Source organism: Melospiza melodia, chromosome 5 (genome assembly GCF_035770615.1).
Source record: "Melospiza melodia melodia isolate bMelMel2 chromosome 5, bMelMel2.pri, whole genome shotgun sequence".
NCBI classification, from domain to species: Eukaryota; Metazoa; Chordata; class Aves; order Passeriformes; family Passerellidae; genus Melospiza; species Melospiza melodia.
Window position 1 is genome coordinate 38128508 of NC_086198.1, and position 19745 is coordinate 38148252.

At 44.1% G+C, this 19745-nt stretch overlaps 1 protein-coding gene across 8 annotated transcripts in view; it reads left to right on the forward strand.

Annotated features, from left to right (window-relative positions):
* Window positions 1-19745, forward strand: part of JADE1 (jade family PHD finger 1) — a 74244-nt gene that overhangs the window by 50651 nt on the left and 3848 nt on the right. For 7 of the 8 annotated variants that reach the window (XM_063157104.1, XM_063157102.1, XM_063157099.1 and 4 more), the window contains exons 3-10: window positions 1910-1992; window positions 5269-5426; window positions 8340-8527; window positions 12445-12656; window positions 13835-14002; window positions 15130-15246; window positions 17476-18006; window positions 19586-19703. In XM_063157104.1, coding sequence (XP_063013174.1) covers window positions 1910-1992; window positions 5269-5426; window positions 8340-8527; window positions 12445-12656; window positions 13835-14002; window positions 15130-15246; window positions 17476-18006; window positions 19586-19703 — 1575 coding nt within the window. The remainder of the gene's footprint in view (window positions 1-1909; window positions 1993-5268; window positions 5427-8339; window positions 8528-12444; window positions 12657-13834; window positions 14003-15129; window positions 15247-17475; window positions 18007-19585; window positions 19704-19745) is intronic. The other variant, XM_063157106.1, reaches the window with a different exon arrangement.

The following is a 19745-nucleotide window of genomic DNA, read 5'->3' on the forward strand; positions in this document are numbered from 1 at the left end:
AAAACTTGAATCAAACACCCCTTGCCAATACAACTTGTTGTTCCTAATTCTTTCTCTTGTGAGCAGGCTCTCTCTCCCAGGTCCAACAGTGTACAAAACCACTCAGATCCACAAAAGAACTGGAAATTTCCAGGTGCTGACTTGTGGCAGCTAGTTGGCCAGATATTAATGTCTTGCCAATGGAAAATATCAGAACCCATGAGAACTGAATAGTAATCTGTGTGGGTGTGTATGTGCTGTGTGTCTTCTAGGGAGGCTGTTGATTAAAGAAATCACTTCTGTCTGAGTGTTAAAATGTTAATATTTACATTGCTGCATTACAGGAAATAAATCTGGATTTTTTTGTCATGCATTTTAGCTGTACATCTCAGAGTTTTTGTGAGGGATTTTACTTATTCCCTTCTGACCTTAAGGAGAGTTTGAGGATGGTCTGATAGGATTCTCACAAGAAATTTGTACTCCTGCTTGTGTTTCTTCTTCAGTTTTCAAGGGAACAATTGGTAGTTAAATCATCTTGGAAGTCTGGCTTTTAATAAAATGGCAGTCAGTTATTATTTTTCTTTCTTTTTTTCCCCTTCATAGAAAGAGGGAAGTGTGCCAATAACTTCACTGTCTCTTATATTAAAACACTAATATTTGCTTAAAAGCATCCTCTCTGTATTCTTACCTCGAGAGATAAGATTTTTAGCTATTTCCTGGGAACATTGCTTCAATTTTGACCATTATGCATATTCTGTGTAATGTCTGTTATTCATTGCTGTGTTCCAGAGAGGTTTTATCAGGGCAGATTACTTAATGTAATCACTAGCTGAAAAGAGAAGACAAACAGCTAACTAAAACCAAAATGTTTTCAGTCATACCTTTCCAATTAAGATGTTGAACAGCTACTTCACTTCTACAATGGTTTGCTAACATTTTAAATAGAGAACTTATCCCATCCTGTGCTTTCTGATCCTCGAGAGGTTTCTGTGGGCTGGTGTGAGGTGGTGCTGCTCTTGCAGACTGTAGTCTTACCCATTTTACTCCTACCATGTTTATGCACAGACAGTGAAGGAATGAGCAGTGTGGGAAGCCTTTTGCATCAGTTTGCTTCAATTTGTCTACAATTAATGTCCAGATCTGCAAATTCTGAGTTAATGACATAGGACTTAGCTTCCCTATCAGATAGACCTAGTGCAAGTCCTTCATCTCTGCAACCCAGAAAGATTTATTAGCTTTTTATTTTCATTGCTGCTGTGTAGTTGGCAGTAGAAAATATGTGCTGTACCTGTGAATCTTACTGTGTTGAAATTGGTTGATTTGCACAGGTATAATACATTCTGGTGTCAAAGCACTATCTTGTCAAAGGAGTGCAGATTCTTTCTCTTTTTCCTTCCCTCCTGTTACAATATTTCTGAAAGCTGACAGAGACTCCGTCAAACACTTTCAAGGCAAAAAGGTATAATTTGTTTGGAATGTAGTGGATAATTATGCAGACAAAAATCATGCAGCCACACTGGGAGATTTGCTGGGGAGAAGAAACAACAGCTTGCTCTGTGGGCTTCTGCTGTGTGTGTGTGGCAGTGCGCTTCATTTTGCAGCAGAAATCAGGTAACCAGTGTAGCTATCTAGGACATTAGCTTCAAAGAGTACATCCCAGGCTGTTGGCAGAGCTCCTGGTCAGTTATTAATCTGCAGGAAGTCATTTATTGATGCTCAGGGGGAAGGATGCTCTGAAGTGGCTTTTTTGGAATGCTGGGTGGAAGGCAGGAAGGTGCATTGCAGCCAGGACAGGCACACCTCAGCTGGGAGATGGGAAACAAAACACACCCAGGAGAGTGACCACAGAAATTTAGGATTGAGTGGCTTTTGAAAGAGTTTTCTGGGGGTTTGTCACAGAAGCCTGCAAATTATCATTTCTGTATCCTAGGTCTGTCTACCTGGTCCCAGCATTCCAGATCTCAGCGTCGCAGGACTTCGTGCTCCAGAGATGAGGACCGCAAACCTTCTGAGGTATTTCTGGAATTTAGCTTGCATTTTGTTACATCTCTCTAAGTGCCTGTACACACAATATATCCATCCATCTTTTCTGGTAATGGATCCCTTTTTTCTCATTTACTTTTTTTTTTATTTTTTAAATTTTTTTCCCTCCCTACATTTTGGCTGGCACATACTTCCCCTCCCTCACCCCTTCTTCCCCTCTACCCCCTGCCCTGAAGATTACGGAGTTCAGCTGTTGGCACAGCTCCTGTCAGCACCAGTTTCTATCTCTGAATTTTGTTGTAGTCTGACACCCATTCAGCATAGCTGCAGAGTCTTTCTTGTGCTATTTTAAGCATCGGGGTTTATTTGCAGCTTGATTTGTGAACAGTGGAAATTTACATTAGGTGCATTTATTTCATAGTTTGTACTGGGGCTCTGTGTGTGTGATCTTTGCTAAAGTGCTTGTCAAACTAGAAATCTGCTTCCTGACAGTTCTGTCTTGTCTAGTGCTTTGAAGAAATGCTATCAGGGGAGATAAAAATCTTTGAACTTTCCAGGTTGGATCAGCTGTTAGTAACACACAAAATGTGATCCATTTCTTTGGAAATGTTCTTGCTGAATCTTCCTGGCTTCAGGCAAAATACTACACTGCAGACTTTGTAGAAGCTGCAAAGAAAGGATTAGCTCTGGGGGATGGAATTTCTCATTTATTGCAGTTGCCCAGGACATGTATTCTTTACACATTAGTGGGTGGTGTTGAGGAAAAACTGCTTTATTAATCTCCCTAATGACAGTGTACCTGAGTCTCAGAGAAGAGTTTTCACAAGGAGAATGCCGTTCAGTGTGAACTGTGCCTAGTACTGGTGGTTTCCAAACTCCTTTGCTTGTTGGCTGTTAAAGACCTTTTGTTTTTTGCCAATGTGGAGATCCCTGGTGAATTTATTCTTGTTAACAATAGATTTGTTTTCCTTAGTTACCTTTCATGCATCTCTTAGAAGTAGCCCCTTATACCTCCTTTTGAGAACCACCTTGTGAAAGGCTATCAAGAAATGATCTGAGATAATTAGGAGTCTTGCTGTTGGGTTTTTTTGTGTGCTTCTGCTTTCTCCTCTCCCTTACCTTTTGCTGTCACGAATCTCTGCAGTTTTGTGCTGTTCTCTTCTGTTTTCTCAGTCTGGATGAGCTTCTCTTGTGCTTCCCTTTTGCTCTGCTCTCCAGCCTCTCCCCACTGCTCTGTCCCTGCTCACTGCTGGCAGCAAAGTGACACTCAGGGACTCCCCGGGTGAAATCCTGGGCTCATTGAACTTGGTGGCAGAATTCCCACTGACTTCAGCGTGGCCAGGGTTTCACCCTTTAGCTTTGAAGTGTTCAGTGCTTCTGAGAGCCAGCACTTCTGTGAGCTCTGCTTTCCTCCAGGCACTCTGATTGCATCAGCAGCCAGAGCAGAAAGAATGGTGTCATGGGGCCACTGGCCTGGGAAAGGAGTTTCTTGGCTGTCAGGTGCTGCATTAGCTTTGCTGCTGAGGGAGCTTTGTGACAAATTTATCCAAGAGCCTGAGTTATTTTGGCTCTGAGATTGAGCAAGGTTTGCGTCCCATTTTATATTTTTAGTCTTCTCTTAATTTGACTTTTGATTGCTTTAAGTCAAATCACTTAAAAGTGCAGAATCCCCTGGCCAGCTGTGCTTGTTTGTTTTGTGAGCCCATTTACTTTGTGGCTTACTTTTCATTTCTTGATTGAAGCCTCACAGGACTCATAATTTAATTGTTTTAAACATCTCATTGTATTTCATTACCAGCATTCACCCTGTTCTTCCTATGGCAGTCTTTTTCTTTACTTTTTAATGTTGGCAGTTTTTCCTGAACATGTCAAGACAAGTGTTAAGAAAAATGTCATGATTTGATGCTATTTTAATGACAAAACCAGAGTAGAAACAGAAACATATGTAGACAGAAGTGGGACAGTATGTGTGTGTTGGGAGGGAGGAGAGGTTTTGAGATGTGGCAAGGCAAATCACACTTGAAAACATTGTCAGAAGTGTAATTAGCCATCAGATAGACTAAAATACTTCCCAAAAATCCTGAGTTTTCAGGTGTGCGATGGAAGTGGCTGCCTGGGTTGCTGTCTGTGCACATCTGGTTCTGCCTCAGCCACACACAGCAGTGAGCTGGGGCTGAGGTGACAGCATGGCCATTGCTCTGGGTCTGGGAGGATGGGTCACTTTGCCCCCTGAGCAGCCTCATAAGGAGTCTAGGAGCACTGCCCTGAAAATCCAGAGTTTTTTCTGCTGTAGCTGCAGTGTGGGGCTCTGTGGATGCTGGTTCTGACCACCACTGACTGAGAAGTCTGCAGAGAGCTCTACCTGTCATCTTCTTGTCCTGGTGGTGCTAATCTTCTTGTCACCTTGCTTTTTAACCCTCTCCTTTGAATGAGGCATGGAGTAGTTAGAAATTAGCGTTGTGGAGGTGAGGAGGGCTTTGCCTTTTGCAGGGAGCAGCGGGTGGGAAGGGCTGGAACTCGTGCCAGCAAGTGCAGGCTTGTAGCTGGGATGCCTGTGATAGCAGCACTTGGCTGAAGCTGCCATAGGAGTGAATCCCTTTTTTATTCCATTCCGTGCCTTGTTGAAGACAGCATGGGCTGCTTATTGGTGGCTGCTAACCCACAGGTTGCCAAACATCCTGCTGGCTTTAGAGCTTGATGCCTTTGCAAAGGAAAATTACAGCTGTGACACAGAGGTGTCTGGAGCTGATTGAATAAATAGCTGTGCTGAATGGGGAGCTGCCTCCAGAATTCCAGTTTGGTTTTATTTTTTATCTTTTGGGTTATTTTTATAAGTACTTGCACAAAGAGTCACCTTCTTAGAATTTCCTCTTGAGGCTGGTCATGGTGGAGTCATGCCTTGATTTCTACCACAGGGAATTTCTAGAATGTCTTGGTATGAGTCAGAGCTCCAATAATTAAAAAAAAAATTCCAAAAAGCCTGGGAGCAAAAATGAATCTTTTTTTTGGTGCTGCTTGGAGCTCCTGCAGCTTTTATTGCAGCCAGTATGGAGATGAAAGTGAGTAACACCTTTTAGAGCAAGTGTGCAGTGCAGGAGGAGCTGCAGGATGTGCAGTGCAGTTAGGTGAAATCATGCAGTCAGTATTTGTGCCCTCAGCCACCCCTTTCCCTGCCATGAAGCCAGTCCCCGTTCTGCAGTGGGCTGGTGGCACAGTGCCCTTGTGTTACCCTGAAGCTGTCAATGCTCAATATCAAATGTCAGTGTCTCTGTTTTTGTTTTTCTTTCTTGGTGTCTCTCTTTGCAGGTGTTCAGGACGGACCTGATCACTGCCATGAAGTTACATGACTCCTTCCAGCTGAACCCTGATGAGTACTATGTGCTGGCAGATCCCTGGAGGCAGGAGTGGGAAAAGGGAGTTCAGGTGCCTGTTAGCCCAGGGACCATCCCAGAACCAGTAGCCAGGTACCATTTGGAGGAATGGGAATAAATACACACATGTTTGTGCTGCATTGCCTTGGCTTCCTGAGCTTGATTGCACAGGAAGGTCTTGGTTCTCAGAGATGAACCTGGAATCACCTTTTGGAGTGGTCAGAGAGGTCAAGAGTCAGGCCTGTTCTGCCCATGTGGAACACAAATGTCAAAGGACTGTTTTTGGCAATGGGATGTGATAAGAGAACGTTAAAAATAGCTTCTATTTTTAATCCAGACTTGAGCTCACTTATCATTGCTGGAAGAGCCCTTGGCTGGTGTTCCTTCTGCTTATTTCCAAGCCATAGGTTCTTTTCAAGGAACAGTTGGACAAACCAGGCTTAAGGGCTAGAGAAAACACAGCATTTATTTTGTTTTCATAGGGCTTTTTTTGTGATTTCTTTTATTAACCTAAGAAATTGATTGTGCAACATTTCAACTGTTTTAAAAACCATCCAGATGTTCATGTAACTAAATAATGTGAGATTTTCTAGCTCTTATCCAAAAGCCCCTTATTTTCCTTGCCATGTTTGTTGCACATAGATACTATTTCCTGTTGCAAATTAAACACTGCAGTCCTAAGGGCAGGAGTGTGCTGCAGCCCGTTTTATGCTTAGTAGGGATTGGAGAAAATAAGACCAAGGATTTTTGCCATTTAATCACTCTAGATCTCTTTGAGTCAGTCCAGACTGGCCCATAAGGCATTACCAAACAACCCACCACTGCTGGTGGGACCACAGCAGCTCAGTCCTTGATACACAGCAAAAAAAAATTGTGATGATGGAGCACTGATTGCTTCTTGTAAGGTCTGTATCTGCCAGCTTTAGCCTTGGTTGAAGGCCTCAGGAAAGTTTGTTAGTGTTGATTTTGTTCTGTGCAGCTGCCTGCAGGGTGCCCCACTAGGAGGGGCTAACCTGCACATCAGGGAAATCTGTCCATCCTTCTTCTGAAGGATTGGACCTGGAGCTCCAAGGACAAGGTGGCATTTTGCCCTCTGCTCTGCAGTGCAGGAGATGGGAACCTTTTCCCTGCTCCACACTGAGCTGTCCCAGTCCCTGCAGACACACACACACACACTGTACATGTGCACTCACACTGCCTGCTCCTCTTTGATTCCTCTTTCAGCATCTCCCAAGGCTGTGGGAGGGCCACACACTCCTGAGGAGAAATCTCCCAGGGGATCCCTGCCCTGTGTCTGTCAGGAGGGGCTTTGGTGGCTATAGCAGGCCCAGGTACTCACTTGGGAGAGAGCTGTTCTCTGCCAAAGGCAATAGAGATGTTGCCCCAAGTTTAAGATGGTGAGAGGCAGGGAAAGAAGGCAGCACAGGGGTAGGTATTGGCACAGCAGGCACCACTCCTTGTTTTCTACTGTTCACCTGCTGGTCACAGGGGCCCTTTGATGCCTGGGTATTGTTCTCTTTGCTCCCTTACAGAACACTCAGAGAGCCCTGCCCTGGTGCTGCTGGAGTGCAGGAACAGCTCTGAGCCTGAGCTTGGGAGGGAAGAGGGTGGTTCTGTACATGGAATAAGCTATAGGCAGATCATAGAGCCAAGGCTGTACGGGGAGAACATAGCAGTGAATAAAAGGCCGTGACTGGTGAGGGCAGATGAGCAGGAGACAGAAGTGAGGCTGTGTGGAGATTCACTGTGAACATGTGCTCAGAATGACAATTCAGCTCAATGACTTTCAGTCTGTAGTAGGGGTTGCCTTTTTCTTTAACTTCTTTCTAGCAGAAATAAAGCCAGGAAGGGGAGTTGTTTTGAGGTCAGAGTCACTGTGCTTGTTTCTTCTGTGCTACTTCTGTGGCAAGGTGCTGCCCAGAGGTTATGGTTTCCACAGAGAGGTGCTCAGGAAGGAATTTATGATAAGATTTGGAGAGAAGTGCCCAGTTTAAAGTACATTGTGAATACACAATAGTCTGTAACATTTGAACACTGTAATATGACCAGAAACAGTTTGGGCAGCGCAGCTAGGCTGGCAAGGCTATTCACATTTGTATTTTTCACAACACCTCAGAAGCTCCAAATTCAGCATTTGGCTCTTGCTCACCATTTCTCTGAAATAAGCTAGAAGAGGGGAAATAAGCTAGAAGCTTGAGGGATATGCAAGACTGAAATTGGTAGAGGATTTACAGAGATCTGTTTGTGTAAATACAGCAGCAGCAGCAGATCAGGGTTTCTGCTGGGAGTTAACACATTGGGGACAGAATAGAGCGGGGTATGGAGGCTGTCCTACTCCTGGTGGGGTTTAGCTGTTCCCAGTGGAGAGTTGTGGCAACACAGGGTGGTGCAATCTCCTCCCTTTTGGCGCCAACACCCCAAAAATTCACCTCCAGTGGTAGTGCAGGAGGCAGGCATTTGACAGTGTGGCCTGTTGCTCCTGGAGGGACTAGGGTTGTGTTGTGAGGTGGGTTTCATCCAAGCTCAGTGTCAGTGTGTGCTGTTGACTAAGAGAAAGGGCAATGTCCTCTACTGAGATAGCCAGAAATGTTTTTTTTCATTTTTTCCTTGAATGGTCTTACGGTCAGTATTTTAGTTAAAAAAAAAAGTCTTAAGCCAGAGTTTAACGTGTGTATATATGGCAGCCACTATGTAATACAACATCCCTGCTTTGGCTTTAAAATTTTGAATTTCAGGTAAGAGCAAGCACAGCTGTCCTCTAATATTTAATTTAATTTAAAATTCTGGCAATGAATTGGATTTTTAGACAACTCCAGATAAACTCTTACCCCAATGAGTTCTGGAAGTGCCTGGAACTGTTTTCCCACCTCAGTGGTGCCAGGTGTTTGCTGGGACAGTTAGGTGGCAGTCGCTGCTGCTTGTTGGTCACTTAGAGCAAAGAATTTGAAATTCTCTAGAGCTGAGCCTCCCAGCACTCCTCACGGCTGCCTGCCTCGTCTGTTTCAGAGTGGTGTCCGAGACAAAAGCCGTCACCTTCACACGGCCCAGGAAATTCATCGTGTCCTCGGGCGCGGAGCCGCCAGAGCTGGGCTACGTGGACATCCGGACCCTGGCGGACAGCGTGTGCCGCTACGACCTCAATGACGTGGACGTGGCATGGCTGCAGCTGGCCAATGAGGAGTTCAAAGAAATGGGTGAGCACTCAGGGATTTGCTGCCTTTTTGTTTCTTTTTGAAGTTGGCAGTCTTAAGGATAATTTCAGGGGGTACCGGTCGTCGCTTCTTTTGGGTTTGGATTGAAGGTGCTTGAGACAGTAATTTGTGTTTGGACTCAGGTGTTTATTATTTCTTACCAGTAAAACAGTCTCATTACTGTGAGTTTGGCAGCTTTTCATTAGAAGGTACAAAATGGCCAACAATCTCTTGTTACGAGGTCTTTTAAGACTAAACTAGCCAATTAAGAACTGATACTTAGTTTATTTTCCTTTTTAACCTGATAACTGATCTTTGGAAGTATGCAATGCAGACTTTTCTGCCTAATGCTACCCAATATGCTGCCCAAACCCATGAAGAAGAAACTTAGGATGACACCCTGTGCCCTCCATCTTGCTTCTATTTACAACATACTAAAAATCCCAAAATTTAAATTTCTCACTAAGTGATATACTTGCACTACTCTCTATAATCTATTTCACACTTTTGTGGATTTTAGTGTGTCTTGAAGTCTAGGAAACTTTATCCATGAATGAGGGTCAAAGTCAGTGCTCCCCTGGGGGTCAGGACACTCCAGAACAGACAGAGAAATATTCCCAGTGCCCTGGGTTTCCACAGGCAGCAGTAGGAAGGAGTTGATGTATGAGGAGGTAGTAATCATGTGGGCAGAGCTGATGTGATTAAGCCCTAAGATAGATGTTGGTAACTCCTGTGTTGTATCTGCTTAGACCTGGTCAGAATCTGGTCACATGTTTTAGTTTTTTTTTCTCTGCTGCTTTCCATCTCACAAAGTTCCCAGTTTGCCATCCTGGTTCTCCAAGGGAGCATGAGAGAGACCACCCTGGTAGTTTTTCCAGGTAGTCCTATTTCATTATTTTAGCTCATGGTGTTCAGTGCAGAGAAGGCAAGACAAGTTGTTTGGCAGCTTTAGAGAATCTCTGCCAGCTGAGTGGCACAAGGAATGGATCAGGGAGGAATTCCTGCACTGATTTATTGGAGGGAGCTCCCAAGCCTCACTGTGACTGTGTGCTGTAGTTCCAAAATATTGTTTGGCCGAGGGAAAATGCTGTGCCAGGTAGAAGAGGTTTGGACATGTTGGTGAACACCTTTGGTTTTTGTTTTGGCCCTGTGGCACTTCCCTGCTTTGGGCTGCAGTTTAGTCAAACATGTTTTACCTGGCTGTGGCCCATTGCTGGCATGGCTGAAGAACTGGTAAACCACAAAATGACCATTTATAATTCTGTTTCTCATTCTAAACCAACACATGAAAGAAACAGGTGATGTCTTGAAAAAAGCCAGGCCTTTTTCCAGATCTCACATCAGCCCTGCTCTGGTTTAGTGTTGGGCTTAGAGGGTTTCAGTTTATGGTTCCAGAGTTTAGGTTACCTTTCCAGTTATCTTCAGGAGAACAGCAGCAGTAAGTTCCCTTGGCTTTCCTTGGGGGAAAAATGTACTTTTAATTGTTTCTTTGGTATCCTTCTATCCAGTCTGTTTTTTTGCCAAAACCAGATGAGGGCTCCTGTAGTGGAGTGTGAGCAGCACAAGAGGGGCAGATTTGTACCTCTGCAGGGAAGCCCCATTCTGCTACACCAGCATAACCTTTAAAGGTACATGCTGCACATGGCACACTGAACAGCTAGAATTTGTTGGATCTCAGGTTTTGGTGTAGTTTTTTGGGGTTTGTTTGCTCTAAATCATTACCCACTCAGTTCTGCTGTATGCAGAGGGAAGGAAATGCTCCTGTCAGTACCAGGCAGTGTGTTGGGGGTCTTGAAAGATGTACATGGGTGCTTGGTCAGACACTCCACACTGCAGATACTACAGATGGGCATTTGAAAAGTGAGCTGCTTCCTGATCTGCACCTGGAGCACTTCCTTATGGTCTCCCTGGGGCCATGAGTTCCCTGTGTTTCCTTTGATCCCTGTAGGAGTGCTTCAGGTACTGAGAACATGCAGTGGTTGTTGTAAAAGGATGACTGTGAACATCTGAACAGGAGCTGCTGCTCCTGCTCCCCTTTCTGTGACCCTTGCAAATGCACAGGCCTGTCACTGTCATATTTTCTGAAAAATCCCTTCACCAGGATTTCTTCTCCTGGGAAGTTGAGAAGCCTGAGAGAAAAATGTAAAAAATAATTATCTGATTGCTTCTCCTGTGTTGGGCTGCTTTGGAATGTGGTCTGGACATTGTTTACCAACAGGTGCAAGTTTGATTGGTTTCATGTGAATTGTTTTTTACTTAATGACCAATCACCATCAGCTGTGTCAGACTCTGAGGAGTCAGTCATGAGTTTTATCATTTATTCTTGTTAAGCCTTCTGTCTGTATCCTTTCTCTTTCTTTAGGATAGTTTAGTATAGCATTAATGCAATACAATATAATATAATAATCAGCCTTCATGGCTGAGAGCATGGAATCAGATTCATCTCTTCCCTTGTCCTGGAGACCCTAAAAACTCAACACAGGCAGTCAGTCACGTCTCCAAGGGTCACTTACAAAGTGAGAGCAGGTAGGATTCAGTTGGAAGCTGGTGTAAAACCTGCCATCATCTGCTTTGCTGGTGCAGCAGTTCTGGGTTGCAGGGCAAAATCCTTTCATCAGCAGGATTTTGGATGTTCCCTCTTGCTGCTTTTCACTGCTCAGTTTGGGTAGCATGGGATGCACTGATCCCTGCTGCAAGGATTTACCTGTCAGCAAGGGAAGCTGGAATTACTTTTGTGGAGTGTTTGTCTTCTGATCTGGAGGAGCTAGAGAGGGTTTTTATTCTTTTTTTTGTGGGATTTTTTGGCTCAGTTTTTCACAGGGAAAGCTGAAAGGAGAGTTTTCTTGTTAAAACAGCCATCCTGAGGTTGCCATCTCCTCTCTGTACTAGTTTCAGCTAGGACAGAGCTAATTTCTTCTCAGTAGCTGTTACCAGGTGATGTGGTTTGGATTTGTAATGAGAACGGTGTTGATAACACGCTGATATTTTGGGGTCTGTTCCTATCCTAAGTCAGGATTTTTTTTTTCCTTGTTCTTTCCTTTTTTCTTTCATGCTTTGTCAGGGAGCAGGTGAGCAAAAGCAACTGGGAGGGAGCACAGCCAGGACAGGTGACCCAAACTGACCAAAGGGATGTTCTCCATGACAGAAGGTCATGCCCAGGATATAAACTGGGGGAGCTGCTTGAGAAGGGAGGCCTTTCAATTTCCAAACAAATCTGAACTATAAAATACCACAACATAATGGGTCTGTAACTGTGTGTCATGAATAATTTTCTGATGGATGCTGTTGGAAAAGAGGAAATTTCAGTTTAGATATTGCATTTAGTTATTGTCCTGTATTTTGATGCTGCTTTTATTACAGTTTCTCACTTTTTAAAACAAATTAATTTATTGTTGTAGTCTCTGATGGAGACCTCAGTTGGGATTGCATCTTGTTGGGGTTGGAACTTGTGATAAACCAACAACTGTTGTTAGAAATTGCAGATTCCCTCCAAGTATCATAGCAGGTTTTCTCATGTATTTTCTCCCCCTGCTCCATAACTTTTGGTTCAAAATACTTCCAAATCTTTCATCAAAGAGTCAACATCTGGGTGGCAGAACTGGAGCAAAAGCTCTGGTGGTTGGATGGTGCTGTCCCAGAAGGAAAAATGAGAACAAAACTAGGACAAAATCAGTCTTGGAAAGTTTTTCTTAGAATTTGAAAGATTTGGACACTCCACTTTTGTTAGTTTAATACAGTTATAAGACAGCTTTGCCATTTTTTAACAGTTTCCCTGGTTTATGCTGGAACAGGCATGATTGTCTGGAACAGGAGTGAAACGTGTCTGCATGGGGATTGGCTGTTCAGAAAGAAGGAGGAGCTGGTTGTGGTGTTGGTTATCACTCTTTTCTTCAAGTATGTGAACAGCTGCTGTGTTTCAGGGATGCTGGAGCTGGATGAGTACACCATGGAAAGGGTGATGGAGGAGTTTGAGCAGCGCTGCTACGATAACATGAGCCACGCCATCGAGACGGAGGAAGGGCTGGGCATCGAGTACGACGAGGACGTCGTCTGTGACGTGTGCCAGTCTCCAGATGGAGAGGATGGCAATGAAATGGTGTTCTGTGACAAATGCAATATCTGTGTGCACCAGGTATGGCAGCAGCATGGTGTCAGGTAGTAGCAAACTTTCCTAAAAAAGAGCAATCAGTAGGGACACAGGTGGGGTTTATTCCAGAGAGCTGTGCTAAGCAAGCACTGCTGTGTGTCACCTTTCTGTGGTAGTTCAGAAATGTTCTTAATGTAAAATATACAGTTTTAGCCTGTTCCCATGGATGCTTCTTACTCTGGCAAGTGCCTTCCCATCAGCCTGTCGTTCTTTCCCAACTTTAACAAGTTTCTATTGTCATTCAGTGTTTGGAAACATTGCTGGTTGAATATGAGCCAGCAATGTGCCCTGGTGGCCAAGAAGGCCAATGGCATTAGGAATTGTGTGGCCAGCAGGAGCAGGGAGGTCATCCTCCCCCTGTACTCAGTGCTGGTGAGGCCACACCTTGAGTGCTGTGTCCAGTTCTGGCCCCTTGGTTTGGGAAGGACGTTGAGATGCTTTAGTACATCCAGAGGAGGCAATGAGGCTGGTTGGGGGCTTGGAACACAAACCCTGTGAGGAACATTTGAAGGAACTGGGGTTGTTTAGCCCGGAGAAGAGGAGGCTTAGGGGTGACCTTATTGCTCTCTACACCTTCCTGAAGGGAGGCTGTACACAGTTGGGGTTGGTCTCTTCCACCAGGCAGCACTGACAGAACCAGAGGACACAGTCTCAAGCTACGTCAGGGAAGGTATAGGTTGGATATCAGGAAAAAACTCTTCACCAAAAAAATAAGTACTGGAATGTTCTTCCCATGGTGCTACAATCACCATCTCTGGATATGTTTTATAAAAGACTGGACATGGCACTTGGTGCTATAGTATAGTTGAAGTGTTAGGGCATAGGTTGGACTTGATGATCTTAGAGGTCTCTTCCAACCTCAGCATTCTGTGATAAAGGACTAGGTCTGTGTACAAGTGACTGTCCCACAAGATACGCTGAGCAAAGTTGGTTTTTCAGACCTGTAGGGTTTCTCTGACCACATCAAACCTGCAACTTAAGTGTGTTAAAGCCAGTGGTAATCGGGATCGAGGGCTCCGTAAGGATGCGACCTTTTGAAAAACCTGCCCTTAATTATTTACCATCCTCCACTTTTCCCTGTGAGTAAAAATAACTCGGAGAGATGTGTGAGGCTGTGTGTAAAGCATCACTGAGGTGTTTGCTGCGCTCTCTTTGCCCCACAGGCTTGCTATGGGATCCTGAAGGTGCCTGAGGGCAGCTGGCTGTGCCGCACCTGCGCGCTGGGCGTGCGGCCCAAGTGCCTGCTGTGCCCCAAGAAGGGCGGCGCCATGAAGCCCACCCGCAGTGGCACCAAGTGGGTGCACGTCAGCTGTGCTCTCTGGATCCCAGAGGTGGGTGCTGCTTGCTTCTTGGAACCCTGAATGCTGAGAATTGCAGACCTTCTGTGCTGAACCCCAAGAGAAAACTGCTTTTGACCTGAGGCGAAGTTTCCAAAATTGAATTGTAAAAATTGTAGAACTGGGATTACGGGCGTGTAGTTTGAATAGAAGTGTTTAATGTCACAGGGTGGAAAACTTAAGACTTTAAGGTTTTAGAATATAGTAATATATATAAAGCGAGATGGAGGTTTGGTCCTTCTTCTTCACCTTCTTCTTCACCTTCTTCTTCATGGGTTTGGGTGGTTTTGTGTAATTGGACAGAAAAGTCCGCATTGCGGACTTCGAGTGGTTAGTTTTTGGGTTAAAAGTTAAAATAATTTAGGTGTCATTTCTTAATTGGACAGTTTATCCTTAAAGGCCTTGTAGAGAGAGAGATACAGCTGCATTTTTTAGTTTGTTAGAGTGAAGTGCTGTAGAACTCACAGTTTGTGAGACTGTAATATAGATAAAAACTAATAAACTTCTGAGTGCAAACAGGAAATACTGTCTTGCTCATTTAATCCTGACCCTGGTAAAAAAAGAAGCAAAGACTCCACAGGTGCTGTTCCTGGGATTCTGGGAGAGGAAAAAACCTCCTTAAAGCATTATTCAACTTCAAAATGAAGCATAAAAGCTTCTTGGTTAGGTAAAAAGTCTGGCAGGGGATGATGCTTCACCTGTAAAGAAACTAATTAAATCCCCTCTGTCAATCAGAATTAGGCCTTGGAAAATGAGGCCTTTGCTGCTGGCAAAGCTCATTTAACAAGGACACCAGATACCATTTCACTTTGTAAACAGAACATTAAAGGTGAATCAGGAAAGTTTGACTATGAGAACCCACAGGAATTCTGTCAGATTCAAAGTGTTCATCCTGTATGATAATCTTAAATTGGTGGGCTTCACCTTGAAACTGGTTGGTTTGTTCACAAAGTGAGAAACTGATTTTTTTTTAAAAAAAGAGTTTTAGATCCTGATTAAATGAGGAATTTGGGACACACTAAGTTATATATACAGACAAGGAATATGACTTCTCTAATAAAATTTTTTATTAGGTTAACAGTGTCATAGTCACTCCAATTTTTTGACCATTTTTCTCTTAGGTGAGCATCGGAAGCCCTGAAAAAATGGAACCCATCACAAAAGTTTCCCACATTCCCAGCAGTAGGTGGGCACTGGTGTGCAGCCTTTGTAATGAAAAAGTTGGAGCTTCTATACAGGTAATTTAACCACATAAATATCCACATGTGTTTTGTCAGTTTTTAGTAGATAGGAAATGTGTTTCTCATTGTTACTGTGGACTTCACTGACCTGATCTGCACCAGAGCATTTTACACTGGGCAGTGTTTCTTGTGCATAGTTATTTTGGGTTGTTAGCTGTAAGGCACCTGTAGACCCTTTACAGTGGAAAACCATTCAATAATCCTTTTAAGAAAAATTTAAAAATCTATAAAGACTGAGAAAACATATTACCAAACCTCAGATTTTTGAAAGAGGAGACACTGGGACAGCAGACAAGATGTTGATCTCCTTTACTTGAGAATAAATGATGAGGGAGTGTAAGGACAGGTTTGTGTTACTTACAACATTTGGGGCAGTGTTGTGCTTGTGTAGGAAAAGACAGTAAAAGGTAGCTCAGCATTCTGGTGATGCTCCTCATCCTCAGAGCACTTCCAGCAGCAAAACAATCCTCAGGAAGCTCCCAGAGACAGAGAGGGATGGTACTACAGTCTCATAAGGAGGCTGAAGTAGAGCTTTTGCTTCTGGGGCTAGCCTGGTGGTCAGACCAGCATTAGGACACAAAAATGGCTCAAGTCCTACACTGTTTGAAATGAGTTTATCCCCATTTCCCTTTTCTCCTCTGCCCCATATTATTTGATTGAAGCTGCCAGGAAGAGCTGTAAATCAGCAACACAGCAGTAGTTCCAGTGAAACCTATCACAGGCCACTTCCATGTGAGGAATGTATGAAATAGTAAGTGTTAACTAGAGAAAATAAATCTGTCCACAGCATATAAATTTGCAACCATAATCCCTCCTTGCAGAGCCATCCCCTTCCTCTTGGCTGCTGTTAGGTAGCTGAAGCTGTTTTTGTCTGTTCTCCAGGCCACCTTCTGATATGTGCACAACAATTAGGAAAAGTGGCAGCTGGAAGTGTGTCAGGCTGGTCAGGGAGCAGCTGCAGTAAGCTGGGAAAAGCAAGATTGCTTATTCCCCCAGGTTCAGCAGATTTCCTCCCAGTGAGACAGGCTTTCCTCTCTTCTCCCAACAAAACATGAGCTGCAGTAAGAGCTAATTATGGCTAAAGCACTTCTCTCTACTGCCCAGTGTTCCAGTTGGGATGCTCCTGGCCTGTGTTAGTAGGAGAGGAAAGGGCAAAAGATGCTTCGGTATTTTTAAATTCCTTTTATATGTTGCTTTTATTAAAGACTGCTCATTTGAAACCTGTGCAGTTTAAACCCTGCCATACCTTTATAAGCCATCTGGCTGCTGAGCAGGAAAACCCAGAGGGGAGAGAGATTTGGCTACTTTACAAAGCACTGTGCAAACATCCCAGTGCACTGTATTGCTCTTTCAGGGTCGGTGGCTTGGGTTAAACATAGTTTTGTTTCCTAGTTAGGAACACTAATGCTCATTTCCACTTCAAATCCTGTTCACCAGAGGTGTGAGTGGCTCCAAACACAGATGTATGTGTGTTTGTGTATACGTACATATTTATATGTATTTAAACCTTTCAGCTGGTGGCTGGTGGTATGTATGATAGAATTTTGCAAAAGGAAATGAGATATAATGGAAATGAAGTGCTAAATCAGCTGAACTAGTGCCCATCACTCTATGATGGCTGAATTCACTGAGTAGGAAGAAAAATGACAACATTTGAATTTCCTGTTCTCCTCCTCTCCAAGGTGAAGTGAAGGCTGTGAAATGAAGTAATGGTTGACAGTGATTTAATATTTGACATTATAAAATTGGGATAATGGGGAAAAAATTCCCTTTGGTTGAGGCCTTTTGGATAGCATGGATCCAGGTGCTGGGAAAGACTTTTAATTAAAACTCTCAGACTGGCCTGGAGCCACCACAATGTTTTTTCTTCCCCCTGGTGCTGGCATATTCCAAAGGCGAACACTGTACTTCAGTAACGGTGTGCTGTGCACAAGTGGCTCTGGTGTCACTGGGAATGTTCCTCTTGTGGCTTTTTGTGCATGGAATAGTGTGCTGGGGCTGGAGGGGGGTTAAACACTCCTGTCCCTCTGGGCCACTTGATCGTTGGCTGGCCTGAAGGCACTAAGTCATGACCCCAATTAAAGGGAGCAGGGAAGCACGGGCAGCTAGAAGCAGGGCGTGGTGACAAGGTTCTTCCAAAGCAGCCCCAACTTCTCCAACAGTTCTAGGCAGTGTGGCTTCTTAACTTTTCTATTTAATTGGTTAATTGTAATTCATGTTCTCTAGTGTTCAGTGAAGAACTGCAGAACAGCCTTTCACGTCACGTGCGCCTTCGACCGCGGCTTGGAGATGAAGACCATCCTGGCAGAGAACGACGAGGTGAAGTTCAAGTCCTACTGTCCCAAGCACAGCTCCACCAAGAAAGGGGATGCTGAGACTTTGAGTGAAAGCCCAGCTCAGGAGAACAGGAATGGGATTCAGGACACCTCCCTTCCTGCCCACATGGACCCTTTCCACAGCATGGATCAAAACCAGGAGGAGGCCCACAGGGTCAGCCTCCGCAAGCAGAAGCTCCAGCAGCTGGAGGATGAGTTCTACACCTTCGTCGAGTCTTTGGAAGTGGCCAAAGTGCTGCGGCTGCCTGAGGAGCCCGTGGAATTCCTTTACCAGTACTGGAAACTGAAGAGGAAATCCAATTTCAATAAGCCTTTGATTACCCCAAAGAAGGATGAGGAGGACAATCTGGCTAAACGGGAGCAGGATGTTCTGTTCAGGAGGCTGCAGCTCTTCACTCACCTCCGGCAGGACCTGGAGCGGGTAAGCCCCGGCGCTGCCCGTGCTGGCCACACTTAGCTGAGTTCCCACACTGCTCAGCCTGAGTGCAGCTCAGCTCAGAGCTGTGCTGTCAGGCAAGGCCATTAACACTAAATTTCTCCAGAGCACAGCAATTGCCCTTTGTACACAGAGGTCAGTCACGGGGCCAGCGGGTCTTGGCGTGTAGCATTCAATCACCTGCAACTGCACTGTCGTGTTTTTGCTCGTGCCTTTTTACTGATTAACTCTGACTGTACTGCACCCCCAGCTGAAGCATTTTCAGCCTTTAAGGGCTTTCCATGCTCCTTTCACCCAGTGAAAAGGATGATGGAACTTACCTTGTTTTGCAGCAGATCTGTTTTTCTTTGGCATACCAGAGTGGGATGATCAGTGTAGGTGTGGGAGGTAAATGATGTTTGATTTATTTAGGTCTTGAATGTTTGAAGAACAGTTCAATAAGATCAGTTTGGTGTTTCAATAAGTACATCTGACCCTGGATTCCTTTCTTTTTGGGGTAATTTAAGAGCTCTTAGAGCCAGAAAGAACACTGAAATTAGTTTTTCACGTCCCTGCAGCACGTGGCTCATGTGCGCCATGGACTAAAGCAGGCTCAGGAGGTCCTACCTCAGTAACCTGTAGGTGAACCAGAGTCTCTCTTTCATAATACTGTCTAATCTTTAAATCAGGACAGCAGGTTCTCATGGATGTACTGCATCCTTTGTAAGGGATCTTGATGCCTAATTACTCTTACAATGAATTGCTGTAGTTCTTGATTTTTCTCCTGGTTTCAACTCCAGCCCAAGGACCTTCTGTAGCTGTTCAGATGGTCCAGATCCTAGCTGTTATCTGGGGTCTTTGGTTCCTGCTCCCTGTGCTCAGGCTTTCTTGTCATCTTCTCTTTGATCAGCTAAATAATTAGAGTTTGTAACTATGTTCTCTGGATCTTAAATTACTGTGTGTGAATTCTTTATATTCTAAATGTGATGTTAAAACAGGATACGTGATTTTAGTAATATTTTAATGTTTTATTACTCTGTTCCCACTGATTGTTCAAGATAATTTGGATTTTAAAAAAGGGACCTTTACAAAAACAAACACACTTGTTACATTTCTCCAGATCAGGCCACAGGGTTGTAATTCATAGGGCACCACCTTGCACCACTGAGAGAGGAGCCTTAGAATCATCCACCTGTGCTTCTCAGTCATTCCCTCACCTGGGAAGTATTAAATACTGAGTACATTCTAGGATTTCCAACATTTCCCTAGTTTTCATGTGTATGTGACTCAGGTGTTGGTAGAAGTTTCTTCTGTGCTGTGGTTCTCCAAATCTGATGGGATAATCTGTCAATTAAATTGCCTGTCAATTCAACAGATAATTTGTCAGTTAAACAGACTCGTTCTCTAAGAATTGTGTTGAAGGCAGTTAAATTTAAATTGTTTAAATTCAAATGGTTTAAATTTTAATTGTACACCATTTATTTAAAAGGTGTGTAGTACTCCAGCTGAATTAATTCAAAACACAGGTAGGGCAATATCCTGGGAATACAATTCCTGTAAAACCCACGCCCTTGCTGTCTTCCAGGTGCGTAACCTCACTTACATGGTGACACGGAGAGAAAAAATCAAGAGATCTGTTTGCAAAGTTCAGGAACAGATATTCAACAGCTACACAAAGCAGTTGGAACAAGAAAGAGTTTCAGGTATGCCTCAGTGTTCCCTTCCTTGTGTCAGAGCACAGGGAC